General features: G+C 48.6%; 1 protein-coding gene across 1 annotated transcript; it reads right to left on the bottom strand.

Annotated features, from left to right (window-relative positions):
* Positions 1-5,787: 5,787 nt before the first annotated feature.
* Positions 5,788-6,747, bottom strand: LOC121108021 (olfactory receptor 14J1-like). The gene has a single exon (XM_040654678.1). It carries the CDS (start codon positions 6,745-6,747, stop codon positions 5,788-5,790), a length of 960 nt encoding a protein of 319 aa, XP_040510612.1.
* Between the last annotated feature and the right edge of the window lie 8,638 nt (positions 6,748-15,385).

Here is a 15,385-nt window from a genome sequence, read left to right as displayed (position 1 = left end):
TACTCTGTGTTTCTGTGTCCTTGTCCTCACGCTCAGCAGGGACTACTCAGGTCTGCCTCTGCCTGGCAGTGGCCACCCCAAAGTGCTGGGAGGGGTCCCCAGCTCCATGCCACACATGCCATGTCCTATGTCTCTGTGGGCTTCCCCACCCTCTCTCGTCATCTGATCCAAAATCCTAAAGGACGGAGCTGCTCACGCTGCTGAGCAGCTCCAATACCCTCCCTCTGCTCTCTCCCTACTTGTCCTTCCAGTTCCGCCCAAGGGACGGAATTTACTGACGTAAGGGGAGAGTAAAAACAGCAGTAAGGTGAGAGTACAGCCTGAGTAGAGTAAGAGTAAACCCGGTGCAAAGCGTGAGTAAAAGCAGGGGGAAAGTAAGGGTAAAGATGGACTAAAGTGTTAGTAAACGCGAGTAAACAGTTTGTAAACCCAGAGTAAATTGTGAATACATCCAGAGTAGAAGGGTGAGTAAATCCTCAGTGAGGACTGAGTAAATCCGAAGGAAAGTAAGAGTAAAACCAGAGTAGAGAGTGAGTGAATCCGGAGTCAAGTGTAAGTAAGCGTGCAGTAAAGTGTGAGTAAAACCCAGAGTAAATTGACGGTACACCCAAAGTAGAGAATGAGTACACCCTGAGTAAGGTCTGATCAAACCCAAAGTAAAGTGTGAGTAAACCAGTAGCAAATTGTGAGTGTACCTGGGGAAGAGTGTGAGTAAAACACAGAGAAAAAACATGGAGAAAAGTGTGAGTAGAACTTGAGTAAACTGTGTGTAAAACCCAGAGAAAAGTGTGAGTAAAACCAGGAGTAAAAACCTGGAGTAAATTGAGAGTATGCATGAAGTACAGATGGAGTACACCCTGAGTAAGGTCGTAATAAACCTGGAGTAGAGAGAGCAAACCCAGAGAAAAATGTTAGCAAACATGGAGTAAAGGGTGAGTAAAACCTGTAGTAAATTCTGAGTACACCCAGATTAGAGAGTGACTAAACCCAGAGTAAAGTGTGATTAAAGCTACAGTAAATAGTAAGCTCTCCTGGAGTAGAGAGTGAGTAAACCCAGAGTGAGGTCTGAATAAACCTGAAGTAATGTGTGAGTCAACTTGGAGTCATGTGTAAGTAAAAGCAGAGTAAATTGTAAGTGAACCCAGAGTATAGAGCGAGAAAATCCTGAAGTAAGGTGTGAGTACACCCGGAGTACAGAGTGTCTGAAACCCAGAGAAAAGTAAGAGTACACCCATAGTAAAGTCTGTGTAAACCTGAAATAAAGTGTTAGTAAACCCAGAGTAAAGTGTTAGTAAACATGGAGAAAAGTGTGAGTTAAAGCCAGAGTAAATTGTGAGTACACCCGAGGTTAGAGTAAGAGTAAATCTGGAGCAAAGTGTGTGCAAATCCAGTGTAAAGTGTTAGAAAAACCAGGATAAATGGAAGAATAAATCCAAAGTAATGTGTGAGTAAAACATGAGTAAAGTGTGAGTAAAACCCAGTGAAAATTGCAAGTACCATACTGAGCAATGTGTGGGCACACAGGGAGTAAAGTGTATGTAAAATTGGAGTCGGGTGTGAGTGAACCCAGAGTAAACTGAGTAAACCTGGAGTCAAGAGTGAGAAAAAAACCTGAATAAGGTGTGGGAACACACAGAGTAAGAAGTTGGTGCACCCAGAGAAAAATGAGAGTAAACCCAGTGTAAATGTGAGGTAACCCAAAATAATCTGTGAGTAAAATCCGAGGGAAAGCTTGGGTAAACCTGTAGTAAAGTGTGAGTAAACTTGAAGTAAAGTGTGAGTAAACCTGGAGGAGAGAGTGAGGAAAAGACTGAGTAATGGGTGAGTAAACCTCGAGTAAAGTGTGAACAAATCCTAAAGTAAGGTGTGAATAAAGTTGGGTTTTTGCAGTGGAAATTTCCAGTCACAAAGAAAGCTGCTGAACAGAGCAAGGTTGAGACAATCCGACCAGGGTAGAATTGGCACAGGCAATACTAGGTAAGGTAGTTATATAGGGCAGGGGAGAGTCCAGTACAGGACAGAACTAGTGGGCAGACTGTTGAAAATATTGTCCTCCTATTGCCATAAAAAATACAGAACACACCTAAAAACAAAGGGTTGGTAACAGACCTTGAATGGAAATGTCAGGTAGCAGCAGCATGAGAAGGTTGTGAGCCTGAGACACTCTACCAATGAGTCCCAGGAGAGGCTTTACCTGCGTCGGACCCAGGGTATGGATTTCACCGACTAGTTGTGCAATTTCTCCCTTGTCAGTAATGGGTGTGTGCCCATTACTGCACTAATGAATAAACTGCTCTTCACAGAGATCTTGGCCTGATTAGAAATTGTTGATCTTGAGCGTGTTTCTCACATAGATGTACAGGTGTGCCATACAGGGCTGTGAGTGAGTTGGCAATAAACAGGTCCATCAAAAACAAGTTTGCAGTCAGAACTTCTTACGGCACACTCAGAATCTTTTGGATGGAGCTAGGCCATCTCATTTTTCACAAGATTCTCCTCCCCCAAGTCTCCAGCCTTCAGTCTGTTGACATGGCAATGCTCTTCCAAGCCTTTGAGACAATTCCAGGCACACCTCAGGCAAAGTGTTTCTCCATGGTCTGCTACGTAACGCAGGACCTGAGGGCTGACACACCTGCAAGGAGAAAGGAGAACAGCGTGGTGCTGCAAAGAGAGCAGCACTGAAAAGACCCCGTCCTGCTGCTGCCCATGGCCGTGGCTCCAGGGAAGCAGCAGCAGCACAACTGAAAGGCAGCAGAGAGGGAGCGGCCACCGGGCGGTGTGGGGCAGCCCCACCGACAGCAGGGCTGCAGCTCCGTGTGGCAGTTGGGCTCTTGGTTCATGCACCCCTCCTGTGTGCAGGGCTGCTCTCTGGGATCCAGAGGAGGTGGGAGCTGAGATCAATGATATTCTGATGATTTCTTTATTGATTCAAACAGCTGGGTTACTTTTGTCCATTAGGATTGCCAGCCAGAGGACAAAGGTAGAAAATAAAGAAGAAATGTGATGAACAGCACTGATTCATTGGAAATAGAATTACCATAGGAACAACAAAGCAGGAGTGAGGGCAAAAGAGATGAAATAAAGGCAGTCCGAGCTTTTCCATTTTACTAATGCTGAAGCAATATATCTCCATACAGTTACCTGAGAGCTTGCTTGATCTCCTGGTTCCTCATGCTGTAGATGATGGGGTTCATGACTGGAGGTACCATTGTGTATAACACAGCCAACACCAGGTCCAGGGATGGGGAGGAGATGGAGGGAGGCTTCAGGTAGGGTAGGCAAACATGCAAGTGGTGACAAAGAGGGAAACCACAGCCAGGTGAGGGAGGCATGTGGAGAAGGCTTTGTGCCATCCCTGCTCAGAGGCCATCCTCAGCACGGCCCTGAAGATCTGCACATAGAAGAATAGAATGAAGGCAAAACATCCAAAAAATATTAAGGTACTAAATATGATAATTACAAATTCCCTGAGGTAAGAAACAGAGCAGGAGAGCTTGAGGATCGAGGTGATTTCACAGAAGAACTGGTTGATGGCAATGCCTTGGCAGAGTGGCAGTGAAAATGTATTGGCAGTGTGCATCAGGGAATAGAGAACCCCGGTGCCCCAGGCAGCTGCTGCCATGATGGCACAAGCTCTGCTGCCCAGGAGGGCAGGGCAGTGATCCAGCTGAGGCAGTGCAGGCATCTCATCCCTAGATGGAAACCCTGGGGCTAGAATGAGATTCAGCTCCACATGGACCCACAGGAGCTGAGATTCCTCTGGTTCAGTTCAGGTGTGCACAAGGAGTTGCCTGCATGTGAGCTCCTGCTCTGAGTCCTTGGTCCTTCAGCGGGGAGTCAGTTGCTCACACACAGACCCTGGGTGGTGACCAAGGTGCCTGGGTGCACCTGGATGTGTGCTGGTGCTTGTAAAGTGTGTGGGAAATCCCGGAGATAGACACCTCCTTCCTCAGCATCAGCTGAGGGCCAGAGAGGGGATAGAGGTATTCTTGGCCATCCTAAATGACAACAGACCCCTGCATTTGGGCTGCTCAAGTGTGCATTTTCCACTTGTCTCAATAGAGTATGCAGAGTTATGCAGGTGACTAAGTGGATGAGCTCATGAAAGCAGAGCCAAATCTTTTTCTCTTCTTCAACAGCTGCATATTCTGGACCTCAAGGCACTAGAAAGCTAACACACATGTTTATTCAACTGATGAAACCTCAGTTTTAGTGGGCTCTTACATGAATGGCATCAGAAGCAGCCGAGTGTCATGCCAGTTCCCTGGGCTGTCCAGCACACTCACATGCAGCTGCAAATGCAGCACAGGGCCTTCAGGAAAGCCATGCCCTAAGAGTGTCCGTGCTGCTTGGACAAGCCTGAGCCCCACAATGTATCTAATGTCTATTTACCATCTTCTGAATACAAATATCATAAATGAGCTATCCAGCCAGGCTAAATCCAATGGTGCTTCCCCATTAGGGTGGTTTCTTACTTGTTTTTACACTAATGAGAAAACCAAAACATGCTGAACTAGAAATTTTCGTACGGTAGCAGGCCTGAGCACTTGTTTGGACCACAGGGACACGGATAAATGGCATCCAGAACTGGGCTGAAGCACAAAAGGGATAGTGAGTCTTTATGATGAATGGGCGAGGAGACAAGGAAGGGCGACTGCCCTCTGTGAGTGTGCACTGAGCTCTGCCTGGGGATGGCAGAGCAGCCAGGTCAGAGCAAATGGAAATGGCCAACTGAGGAGCCCAACTGTGTCTGTTCCTGGCTTCCTGATCAGGAAGAGCAAGTGGAAGGTGCCCTCTACACACACATGGGAGCCTCATGGTGTCAGGCCCTTGTCTGCATTTTGGGCCTTTTTCACTCTAATGTGTGCTTCAGGGACAGCACAGCTGGGCATACACCATCCAGAAGACCCCTGGAGAGCACTGATGGCAGCTTCCTGACCAAGCCATAGAGGAACCAAAGGGGAGAGGTACTCTGCTGGGTACCTGTGGGGAATGCTGTAAGAAAGATGTAGGCTACAAAAGGAAGGCTGGGGAGAGTGTGGGCCCAGCGTAGAATGGGGCAGGGAACCTGGTGAGACAGGACATGGAAAAGTCTCTGATACTCCTTTCCTTCCTGACCTCACTGTTTATTAGTTGGACTGGGCTTCTTGGAATCCTAGGTGCCAGAGACAGGAGGGAAACGTTGGTGCAAGGCAGATGTGCCCTTGGTGATAGAGGAGACGATCAGGGAATTCCTAAGCAAACAAGATCCTGAGTTGGAAGAGAGTGACAGGAATCACAGAATCCTTGAGCAGATTGGGTTGGAAGAACCATAAATACCAGTTCCATCCAGTTCCAACTCCCTTGCTGTGGGCAGAGCTGTCAGCCGGTAGATCTGGATGCCTGGGGCCCTTGACATCATCAACATCGGCAGGGATGGGGCAGCCACAACTTCTCTGGGCTACCTGTTCCACACCTGTACCGTGCCTCACATCATGATCTATGCAATGGAAGGAATGCCTTCCAAACATCATATGTAATGTCCGTGGCTGTACCCCCCCCACATCCAAATGAGGCAGGAAGGAAGAAGACCAAAGGAAAAGTACAATCTGAAAGCTTTTTAAGTATCTTTTACCTTATTCAGGGAGCCTGGTTCCATGTTTACACGAGCTCTTGGTGTGAGAAAACAGAAAGTGGAAGGGAAAGAAGTGGAATAGACGGCAACATTTTTACAGATTACAGTATCACACTTACACACACACACACAAAATCAAACATACGTAAAGTATACAGAACCATCACTGGGAATCATGTGAGGCAGATGCACACTTTATTGAAGCTGAAATAGTGCATATTTTGCAACACTTGGCTGAGGGCATTCTTGACCTCCTTGTTCCTCATGCTGTAGATTATAGGGTTCAGGGTTGGAGGGAGAACAGAATACAGAAATGACACCATCAGATCCAGGAATGGGGAGGAGTTTGAGAAGGGCTTCATTTGGGCAAAAGAGCCAGTGCTGAGAAACAGGGAGACCACGGCCAGGTGAGGGAGGCACGTGGAGAAGGCTTTGTGCCGTCCCTGCTCAGAGGGCATCCTCAGCACGGCCCTGAAGATCTGCACATAGGACACAACAATGAAAACAAAACACGCAGATACTAAAGAAGCACTGACCCCAAGAAGCCAAATTTCTCTGAGGTAGGAGTCTGAGCAGGAGAGCTTGAGGATCTGGGGGATTTCACAGAAGAACTGATCCACAGCATTGCCTTGGCAGAAAGGCAGAGAAAATGTATTGGCAGTGTGCAGCAGGGAATTGAGAAGCCCAGTGCCCCAGGCAGCTGCTGCCATGGTGGCACAAGCTCTGCTGCCCAGCAGGGTCCCGTAGTGCAGGGGCTTGCAGATGGCAACGTAGCGGTCATAGGACATGATGGTGAGAAGGGAATATTCTGATGACAGGAAGAAGACAAAGAAAAAGAGCTGTGCAGCACATCCTGCGTAGGAGATGGCCCTGGTGTGCCAGAGGGCATTGGCCATGGCTTTGGGGAGAGTTATGGAGATGCAGCCCAGGTCGAGGAGGGCGAGGTTGAGGAGGAAGAAGTACATGGGGGTGTGCAGGCGGTGGTCGCAGGCTACGGCTGTGCTGATGAGGCCGTTGCCCAGGAGGGCAGCCAGGTAGATGCCCAGCAAGAGCCAGAAGTGCAGGAGCTGCAGCTGCCGCGTGTCTGCCAACGCCAGGAGGAGGAACTCGCTGATGGAGCTGCTGTTGGGCATCCGGTACACCTGGGCACCAGGACCTGTGGGCACAAGAACCAGTCCAAGGAGTAGGAAACTTAGTGACAAGGCATTCCATGTTTGAAATGTTCACTGTGGTCAGTGATTTGAGCTACATTTCATGCGGTTGATTTTGCCATGAGCACCTCTCCGCTATTTCTCTCAAGGAATCTGCCTTGTCCCTGTGTGTACATGGGAACGTGATGGTGCTGTGGTGATGTTCTGTCCAGAACTTGTCAGATGAAATCATTTCTAATGCAGAAGTGCTTATCAGCATCTGCATTACCAATGCCGGAAATATGGGAGTTGAAAAGAAAAGTTTTAATTATCTTTTTTTCCTGCAAAGTCTGGTCCCACTCACCACGGCCAGGAAGTGTTTAAGTCAGAAATCCTGAGCAGTTCTGCCGCACACATCGTGAATGACAGAGAGAGCTGAGCTTTAAAGGGATTCACTGCTGCTTATTTCAAGATAAGTGGAGCGGGTTGGGCTTGTTTCCACACACTCTGAACATGCAACTTATGGAGACAAAGGGAGAATGCCCTCCCATGTTACCTTGAAAAGAATGCAGACCCTGCTGAGAGTGGTGGAAACCACTGCCCATCATGGAATGCTCACCCCTTCTCAGGGGTCCTGAGCAAGGTCTCATCAACACACATCTGGCAAACGACACCTAACATTCATTTCACCAACCCCGGAGCATTTCCTTGCATATAGCATCTCTCCCCTTCATCCCTGCACATTGATCTCGATCCTGTGGGAAAAATTGGCATTCTAGTGGTCAGCTCACAGCTCTCAGGGACACTTCAAGGAGATGTGTGCCAGTGGTGGCATCTTATTAAGGGAAAGCAAACTCCTTCCCAGCCTCACAGACTGCACTGCACACAGCCCCAGGCAGTCACTCTCAGCCCCTGTGCACTGCAGAGGGCGATGGACACGTGCCTGGGGAGATGCTGCTCTGCTCTGCTGCAGCTCTGGCTGCATTCCTATTTGCTGTTCAGAACCCATCCTGTCTGCAGAGCATTACCTAAGTGCATGTTCATGTTTGCAGGTGAAAAGGGAACAAAAGAGTACCTCAATGACTTCAGCAAAGTAAATATCTGCTTTCAGAAAGTAAAGAGACTGAATGTACTTGAAGATTCTCAATAGATGGACTCAAACACTCTACATCAATACCCTCCACTACAAGTAGGAAGCAGAAAACATGGCGGAAAATCCCTCCTTAAGCCTTCACTGTGGAAAGTCCCCAGTAGTGCAGCTCCCTGGGCAGGCTGAGTGCTGAGCCTGGCAGGCGGCAGAGTCCCTGCCCCGGCACACAGCCCCTGGGGCACAGCAGGGACCCTGCTCTGCACCACAGCCCTGGGCACCTGGCTGCACCCCCGGCTGCACAGCCTGCAGCCGTCCTGGGACACGCAGCCCTCAGGGCTGTGCTCTGACAATGAAGCACCGAAGCCCTCATCTGGAGCAGGTCTTTCTCCACAGTAAAGAAACATGGTGTGCCTTCAGCCAGATATCTAATGGATTGTCCCAAAGTTAGTGATCCCTCCAGGAAAAAGAAGATACACTGCCTTGTGGAAAAGACTTACCTTGTCAAGATTAATGAGAAATGTACCTCCAGTGAGCTCTCAGCCTGCTATTGTGCAACACAACATCTAAGCTCTCTTCCTTCTCTTCTCCCCATCTCCGGATGGTCATGGCCCCAGCCCTGCTGTGTGGTGCACAGGAGCTGCTCCTGGGCACAGCTGTCTCTCTGCAGCACTTCCCACTTAAATCAGCTCCCTGTGTCTCAGGAGCCCAGCACAGCTCAGCAGCACAGGAGGTGATTTCCTTCTCCCCACAGCCCTCCCTGGAGATATCCATGGTCCTCATGAGCTGACAGCTCCGGCAAGACAGCACAGTCATCACTGCAGAATGCACTTCAAAGTCAGATCCATTAATCAACACGTCCAGAGGATTCCAAAAACATGGATGTTCCTAACAAAAGAGGACCATGAGAGGACCAAATGCCAAATCTGGAAACCTCTGTTCATGTCCCATAACAAAAATGACAAACAGACAAGGACAGGGAGGGGTGGACTTCCCCTGTTCTGCTCAGTGATAGAGCTGAGGCAGCGCAGGCATAACATTACAGGATCATCTAATGGCTTAGGTTGGAGGAGACTTTAAATAGCACCTAGTTCCAAGCCCCCGGGCATGGGCAGGGCACCAACCATCAGATCAGGCCCAGGATCCCATCCATCCTGACCTTGAATGCCTCCAGGGATAGAACTCAAAGTATATCTTTGGGCAACCTGTTCCACTTCCTTTGAGCCGAAAATTTGTTCCTAAAAGCTTAACTAAATCTCCTCTCCTTACTTTAAAGCCATTTTCCTTTGTCCTGTTACTATCAGACCATCTCATCCTACCCCTAGGATAAGGCATCTCATCCACTGATGGAAGCACCAGGGCTGAAATGGTGTTCAGTTCCCCTGAGGTTCATGGGAGCTGGAAGTCCTCTTAGTTGAGTTCAGATTGCACAGTGAGGTGTCTATGTGAGCCTCTCATCTGACTCCTTGGTCCTTATACAGCAGGGACTGCATTGCTCACACAGACACACTCAGTGATGCCCAAGGTGCCTGGGGTGATCCTAGTTGTGTGCTGGTGCTTGTAAAGTGTGGTGGAAAATCTCTGGGATAGACACCTTCCTGAGCATAGGCTGCAGGCCAGAAGGGAAGTATTCTTGGCCTTTCCTTATTCCAGGAAGCTGGCAAACTTTTTTCCAGTTTGAAAGAAGAGCAAGAAAGATGATCTAGGCAAATATGAACCTGTCAGTCTCACTTCAGTACCTGGTAAAATTCTGGAAAAAGAAATGATGGTGGGAGTTATTTAAAACACCTGAAAGACAATTCTGTCCTTCGTCACAGCCAATACAAGTCCATGACTGGAAAACCCTATTGAACTTAATGTCCTTTGATGAAGAGGTCATCCATTTAGATGAACAAGGGAAGCAAACTGATGTTGACTTTTTGGATTTCAGTTGTGCTTTTGATACTGTTCCTCACAGAATACTTCTGGACAGAATGTCCTGCATAGCGTTAGACAGAAAAACAATGTTGTAGGTGAGCATTTGGCCAATGGATGGGGCCCAAAGGCTTACAGTAAAAGTGTTCCATTAAGTTGGCAGATGGTCACAAGCAGGGTTCCCCAGGGCTCCATTTGAGGACCACTTCTCTTTGATGTTTTCATCAATGACTTGCATGCAGGACTAAAATGTGTTTTGAGCAAATTTGCTGATGATATTGAACTGGGAGGTTCTGTTGCCTCCACTGAAGGTGGAGAGGCCTTGCAGAGTGCTGTGGACAAGACATAGAAATGGGCAAGCACCAATGACATGAATTACAACTAGAACAAGGGCCTGATTCTGCACCTGGGAAGGGGCAACCCTGGACATACACACTGACTGGGGGATGGGACACTGGAGAGCAGTCCCACTGAAAGGGGTTGGGGGTCCTGGTCAACAGCAAATTGGGCGTGAGTCAGCAGTGTGCCCAGGCAGCCATGAAGGACAACCGTTCCCTGCGGTGCATTGAGAGCGACATTGCCAGCTGGGTGAGGGAAGGGATTGACCCTCTCTGCTCTGCACTGCTGCAGCCTCACCTGGAGCACTGGGTGCACTGCTGGGCACCATAGAAATTAAAAGACGTAAAAGTATGGGTCCCTGTCCAGAAGCGGGCACTACAACTGAGAGATCTGAAGTTCAGAGTTTCATTGGGATTGATGGCCTGTTCAGACTGGGCCCTTCTTAGATCTCACATCCTGCGATGAGACATTGCCAACATGGGACTTGGGCCTCACAGCATCCTTGCACCCCGTGCAGAGCCTGGGAGCTGCTGCCCCCTTGTCTTTCATTTGACCTCATACAAACCCCCATCCCACTGCCCAGGAAGGGCCCTGAGCCAGCAGGAGGGACAGGATCTCCCTGCCAAGGGTCTGGGGATCAGGGCTTGGCCTTTCTGCTTCATAACACAAAGGAGGCTTTTCTCAGCATCACAGCCACTGTTGCAGTGCCTTTGTCTGCCTGTCAGCATGGCTTCCAATTATTTGCTCTAACAAGTCCCTGGGGAAGATTTCTTCTTAGTGGCCCTCAGTGGAGCCCATTAATACTCCAAGAAACTTCTCTGTTCCTTCTGATTTCGAAGTCTTCTTGAGCACTTTATGCCATCTTCTCTCTGCACTGGAGGTTGATGGACTCAGGAGCAAATGCCCCCATGGGCCCATTACAGCCTAAGGAGCCCTCCTGTGCCTTGTGCCTTCCTGTCATCTTCTTCAGTTGTTCAGAACTTGTACAGCAAAATGAAAAGGTATTTGGGGAGAGCTTGAAGAAGAAGAATCCAATGGGCATTTACAAAGTCCAGTTATTAATTTATTTATAGTTGTGTTTAAACAAGTCTTTAGAGCCACACTTGGCAACTGATTTGACCCATGATGTCCCCTAATGAGCTTTGCTCTGACACTGTGTGGACAAATGTTCTCAACTTCCCCGCTCCATTTTTACTCCCTTTGGACCCATGCAACTGGCATCACTTTTCCTCACATCACTCTTCTCCTCTGGAGTCACCCGCTCACTGTTAAACCTCCTTTGCACCAACTCCCACTGGCTTTCCTCAGAGAACCAGCTGCACATGGGCAATGAAAGAGTTCTCTTTTTTTGCCAATAAACAGAAGGAAATGTGATGCAAATGAATGAACAGTAAAATACAGTGATCAACTGCATGCCTTGTCCAACCTGCATCTAACGAGGTTTGCCTTTCACAAGGAATACTTGTAAAAGAAATGAGTTAGACAGAGAGAGGAAGGGATAGATGTAATCAAAGCAAAGGAGTTGATAAGAGAGTCCATCAGACTATGGACAGATGGCGAAGGTTCCAGTAATCTCCCTGAAGGTCACAGATCAGCCAGATAGTTGGCAGGTATATGAGTGAAGAAAGAGCCCGGGATGGGGAAATGTGGAGAGCAATGGGAAGAGCGTATGTCCAGATGACCTGCTGAAAACATGCCTTCCAGCATGGTCATGCATTAAGGAGAGATGGAGACACATGGAGGATGAGGGTCATGAAATACGCAGCAGGGTAGAGCAGCTGTGGGCACTGGGCATTAGTCACAGGGCATTGGCACTGGCTCCGCTGCCTGTGTCCCTGTACCTGAAGGCATCTGTGTCCTGCAAACACAGTTCTGGGAAACATTGCCCTTTCTCAAGAAGAATAAATAAATAAATAATAAATAAATCTTTCATAGAGCAGTTTTTTCATCTTAAAAAGAAATACGAACATGAGAATATTTGATGTTGAGAAGTGTGTCAACACATTTTCATTGATTTCTATCTTTGTCTTCAGTTCTTTGTTTCAATTTTATTGACATAAACACCTTCCAGATTTCAGAAAGAAAACTTCTGTCTCTCTTCACAGGGAAGTGCTCCAAACGCAGTCAGCTTGTGTGAACTTTACAAAATCCACTCCAGGTTGCTGACATTTTTCTTGTGTTGGAGGCACTTCTCTGGGTAATGTCTTCCCTCCATCTTCTAGCCGTGGTCTTCTTCATATTAAAAAAAAAAAAAAAAAAAAAAAAAAAAGGGGTGTGACTCTTTCCACCATTTCTGAACAGTAGGTCAAGGATGAATGGTAGTAAACTGAACGAGACATTTACATTTGATGTCTGGAAGGCAATCCTTACATTTCTAAGATTATGATGTGAGGCACAGTACAGGTGTGGAACATGTAGCCCAGAGAAGTTGGGGCTGCCCCATCCCTGCAGATGTTGTTGTTGTCACAAGCCCCAGGCATCCAGATCTACCGTGTGACAGCCCTGCCCACAGCAGGGGAGTTGGAATTAGATGCTCTTTAAAGTCCTTCCAACCCAACTCATTCAAGGATTCTGTGGTTCCTGTCACTTTCTTCCAAGTTGAAATCCTGTTTGCTTAGGTATTCCCTGATCACCTCCTCTTTCACCAAGGGCACATCTGCCTTGCACCAACATTTCCCTTCTGTCTCTGACACCTAGGATTCCAAGAAGCCCAGTCCAACTAATCAACAGTGAGGTCAGGAAGGAAAGGAGTATCAGAGACTTTTCCATGTCCTGTCTCACCAGGTTCCCTGCCCCATTCTACTCTGGGCCCACATTCTCCCTAGCCTTCCTTTCGTAGCCTACATCTTTCTACAAGCCCTTCTTGTCTTTGATATGCCTGGGCACATTCAATTGCAGTTGAACTCTTACATTCCTAAGCTCATCTCAGCAGGTACGATGGACAAAGTCTCTGCATTGCTGCCAGGTGACCTCTTCTTGCTTCCACTGCCTGTATGCTTCTATTCTGTGTGTGAGTTTAGCCAGGTCAATCCATTAGCATACCTGCAGGAATTCTGATGTTTTTACTTGGCTTCCACTTCTTGGAATGGACTTACTCTGCTTGGAAGCTGTGATCCTGAGATAGTTAGAACATTTTTTGACCCTGTTCAACTGAGAGCCATACCCTGCTGGACTGTATCCCACAGACACTTGAAGAAGCCAAGGTGTGCTCTCCTGAAGCCCAAAGGTGTGAGCTTGTCTTTTGCCCTCCCTTCAGGCTCCTCAGCATTCTCCACCAGCCCTTCCTTGCTGATTAGTATGAGATCCAGCAGAGCACCTCTCCTCTTTGGTTCCTCTATGGCTTGGGTCAAGAAGCTGCCATATGTCCTCTCCAGGGATCTCCTGGAAGCCGTATGTCCTGCTGTGCTGTCCCTGCAGCAGATGCTGCAGTGAAAAAGACCCGCAAAGGAGATACTGGCCTGACAACATGAGACTCCCATCAGTCTGTAGAGAGCACCTTCCACTTGCTCTTCCTGATCAGGAAGCCAGGAACAGACACTGTTGGGCTCCTCTGTTGGCCATTTCCATTCACTCTGACCTGGCTGCTCTGCCATCCCCAGGCAGAGCTCAGTGCACTCCCACAGAGGGCAGTCGCCATTATAGGTCTCCTCGTCCATCCACCATTGTAAAGACTCTGTATCCCTTTTGTGCTTTAGTACAGTTGTGGAAGCCATTTAACCGTGTCCCTGTGGTCCAAACAAGTGCTCAGGCCTGCTACCGTACGAAAATTTCTAGTTCAGCATGTGTTGGTTTTCTCATTAGTGTAAAAACAGATAAGAAAACATCCTAATTGGGAAGCATTGGTGGAGTTGGCCAGGCTGTATATTGCATTTATAGTGTGAATATATAGTGTGTATACATATATATATATATACTGTATGCCACTATACATAGTGGCACACAGGCATTGGACCCACTGTGGGGCTCAGAGTCGACCAAGCAGCACGTTCACTCCAGGGGCATGGCTTTCCTGAAGGCACAGTGCTGCATTTGCAGCTGCATGTGAGTGTGCTGGAAACCCAGGGAACGGGCATGACACTTGGCTGCTTCTGATGCCATTCGCAGAAAACAGGTTTCATCAGTTGAAGGTACCCCCAGGCACCTTGGTCACCACCCAGAGTCTGTGTGTGAGCAACTGACTCCCCGCTGAAGGACCAAGGACTCAGAGCAGGAGCTCACATGCAGGCAACTCCTTGTGCACACCTGAACTGAACCAGAGGAATCTCAGCTCCCGTGGGTCCATGTGGAGCTGAATCCCATTTCAGCCCCTGGGTTTCCATCTAGGGATGAAATGCCTGCACTGCCTCAGCTGAATCAGTGCCCTGCCCAGGTGAAGTCCACCCCTCCCTGTCCTTCTCTGTGTGCCCTTTCGGTTACAGCAAACACACTCTGGTAGGACTAACCATATGTCTGGAATTGGTCACTGTCTTCTGGACATTTGGTGGTAAATGCAGCAGATTTCAAAGTACAGTCATAATCGTGTTGTCTTTCAGGAGCTGTTGGCCATGGAGACCTAGGGACATCTCAGGGGATATGAATGGTGAGGAAAAAAAGACATCCTCTGCTGCTGATCTGGTCTGGGCTCCTGGGACACAGGGAGCTCCTACAAGTGGGCAGCGCTGCAGAGAGACAGCTGTGCCCAGGAGCAGCTCTTCTGCACAGCACAACAGTGCTGGGGGTGCGTTCTGCAGATGGCATGAGGATAGAAGAGAAAATAGTGTGAGCAGGCTCTGAGCTCACTGGAGGAAGATTGCTCACAGCTCTGGACAAGGTAAGTCTCTGGCTACAGGCAGTGCAGCCGCATTTCCTGAGGGATCACTGAATTTGAAAACAACCCTGACGAGATCAGGCTGAAGACACACCGTGTTTGCTTATTGTGGAAAAATACCTCCTTCAACTGAGTGTATCCCTGCTGCAGTGTCAGAGCACAGCCCTGAGGACTGCGTGTGCCAGGACAGCTGCAGGCTGTGCAGCCGGGGGTGCAGCCGTGTGCCCAGGGCTGTGGTGCAGAGCAGGGTCCCTGCTGTGCCCCACACAGGGGCTGTGTGCCAGGGCAGGGACTGCCGCCTGCCAGGCTCAGCACTCAGCCTGCCCGGGGAGCTGCCCAGGGCACTGCGGGGAGAAGTGCCCTGCACCACAAGTGACCTTCCACTATGAAGGTCAAAGGAGGGATTTTCTGCCATGTTTTCTGCTTCCTGCTTCAAGCAGAGGGTAAAGATGTAGAGGGTGATAGAGAAAAGGATTAATTGTGTTGGACTACAC

The sequence above is a fragment of the Gallus gallus genome, chromosome 33 (assembly GCF_016699485.2).
Source record: "Gallus gallus isolate bGalGal1 chromosome 33, bGalGal1.mat.broiler.GRCg7b, whole genome shotgun sequence".
Lineage (NCBI taxonomy): Eukaryota > Metazoa > Chordata > Aves > Galliformes > Phasianidae > Gallus > Gallus gallus.
The sequence above is the reverse complement of the archived record's forward strand: the minus strand, read 5'-3'. Positions and strand labels throughout refer to the sequence as shown.

Coding starts and splice junctions, on each gene's coding strand:
- LOC121108021 (XM_040654678.1), bottom strand. CDS start 6,747: ATGCCCAACAGCAGCTCCATCAGCGAGTTCCTCCTCCTGGCGTTGGCA.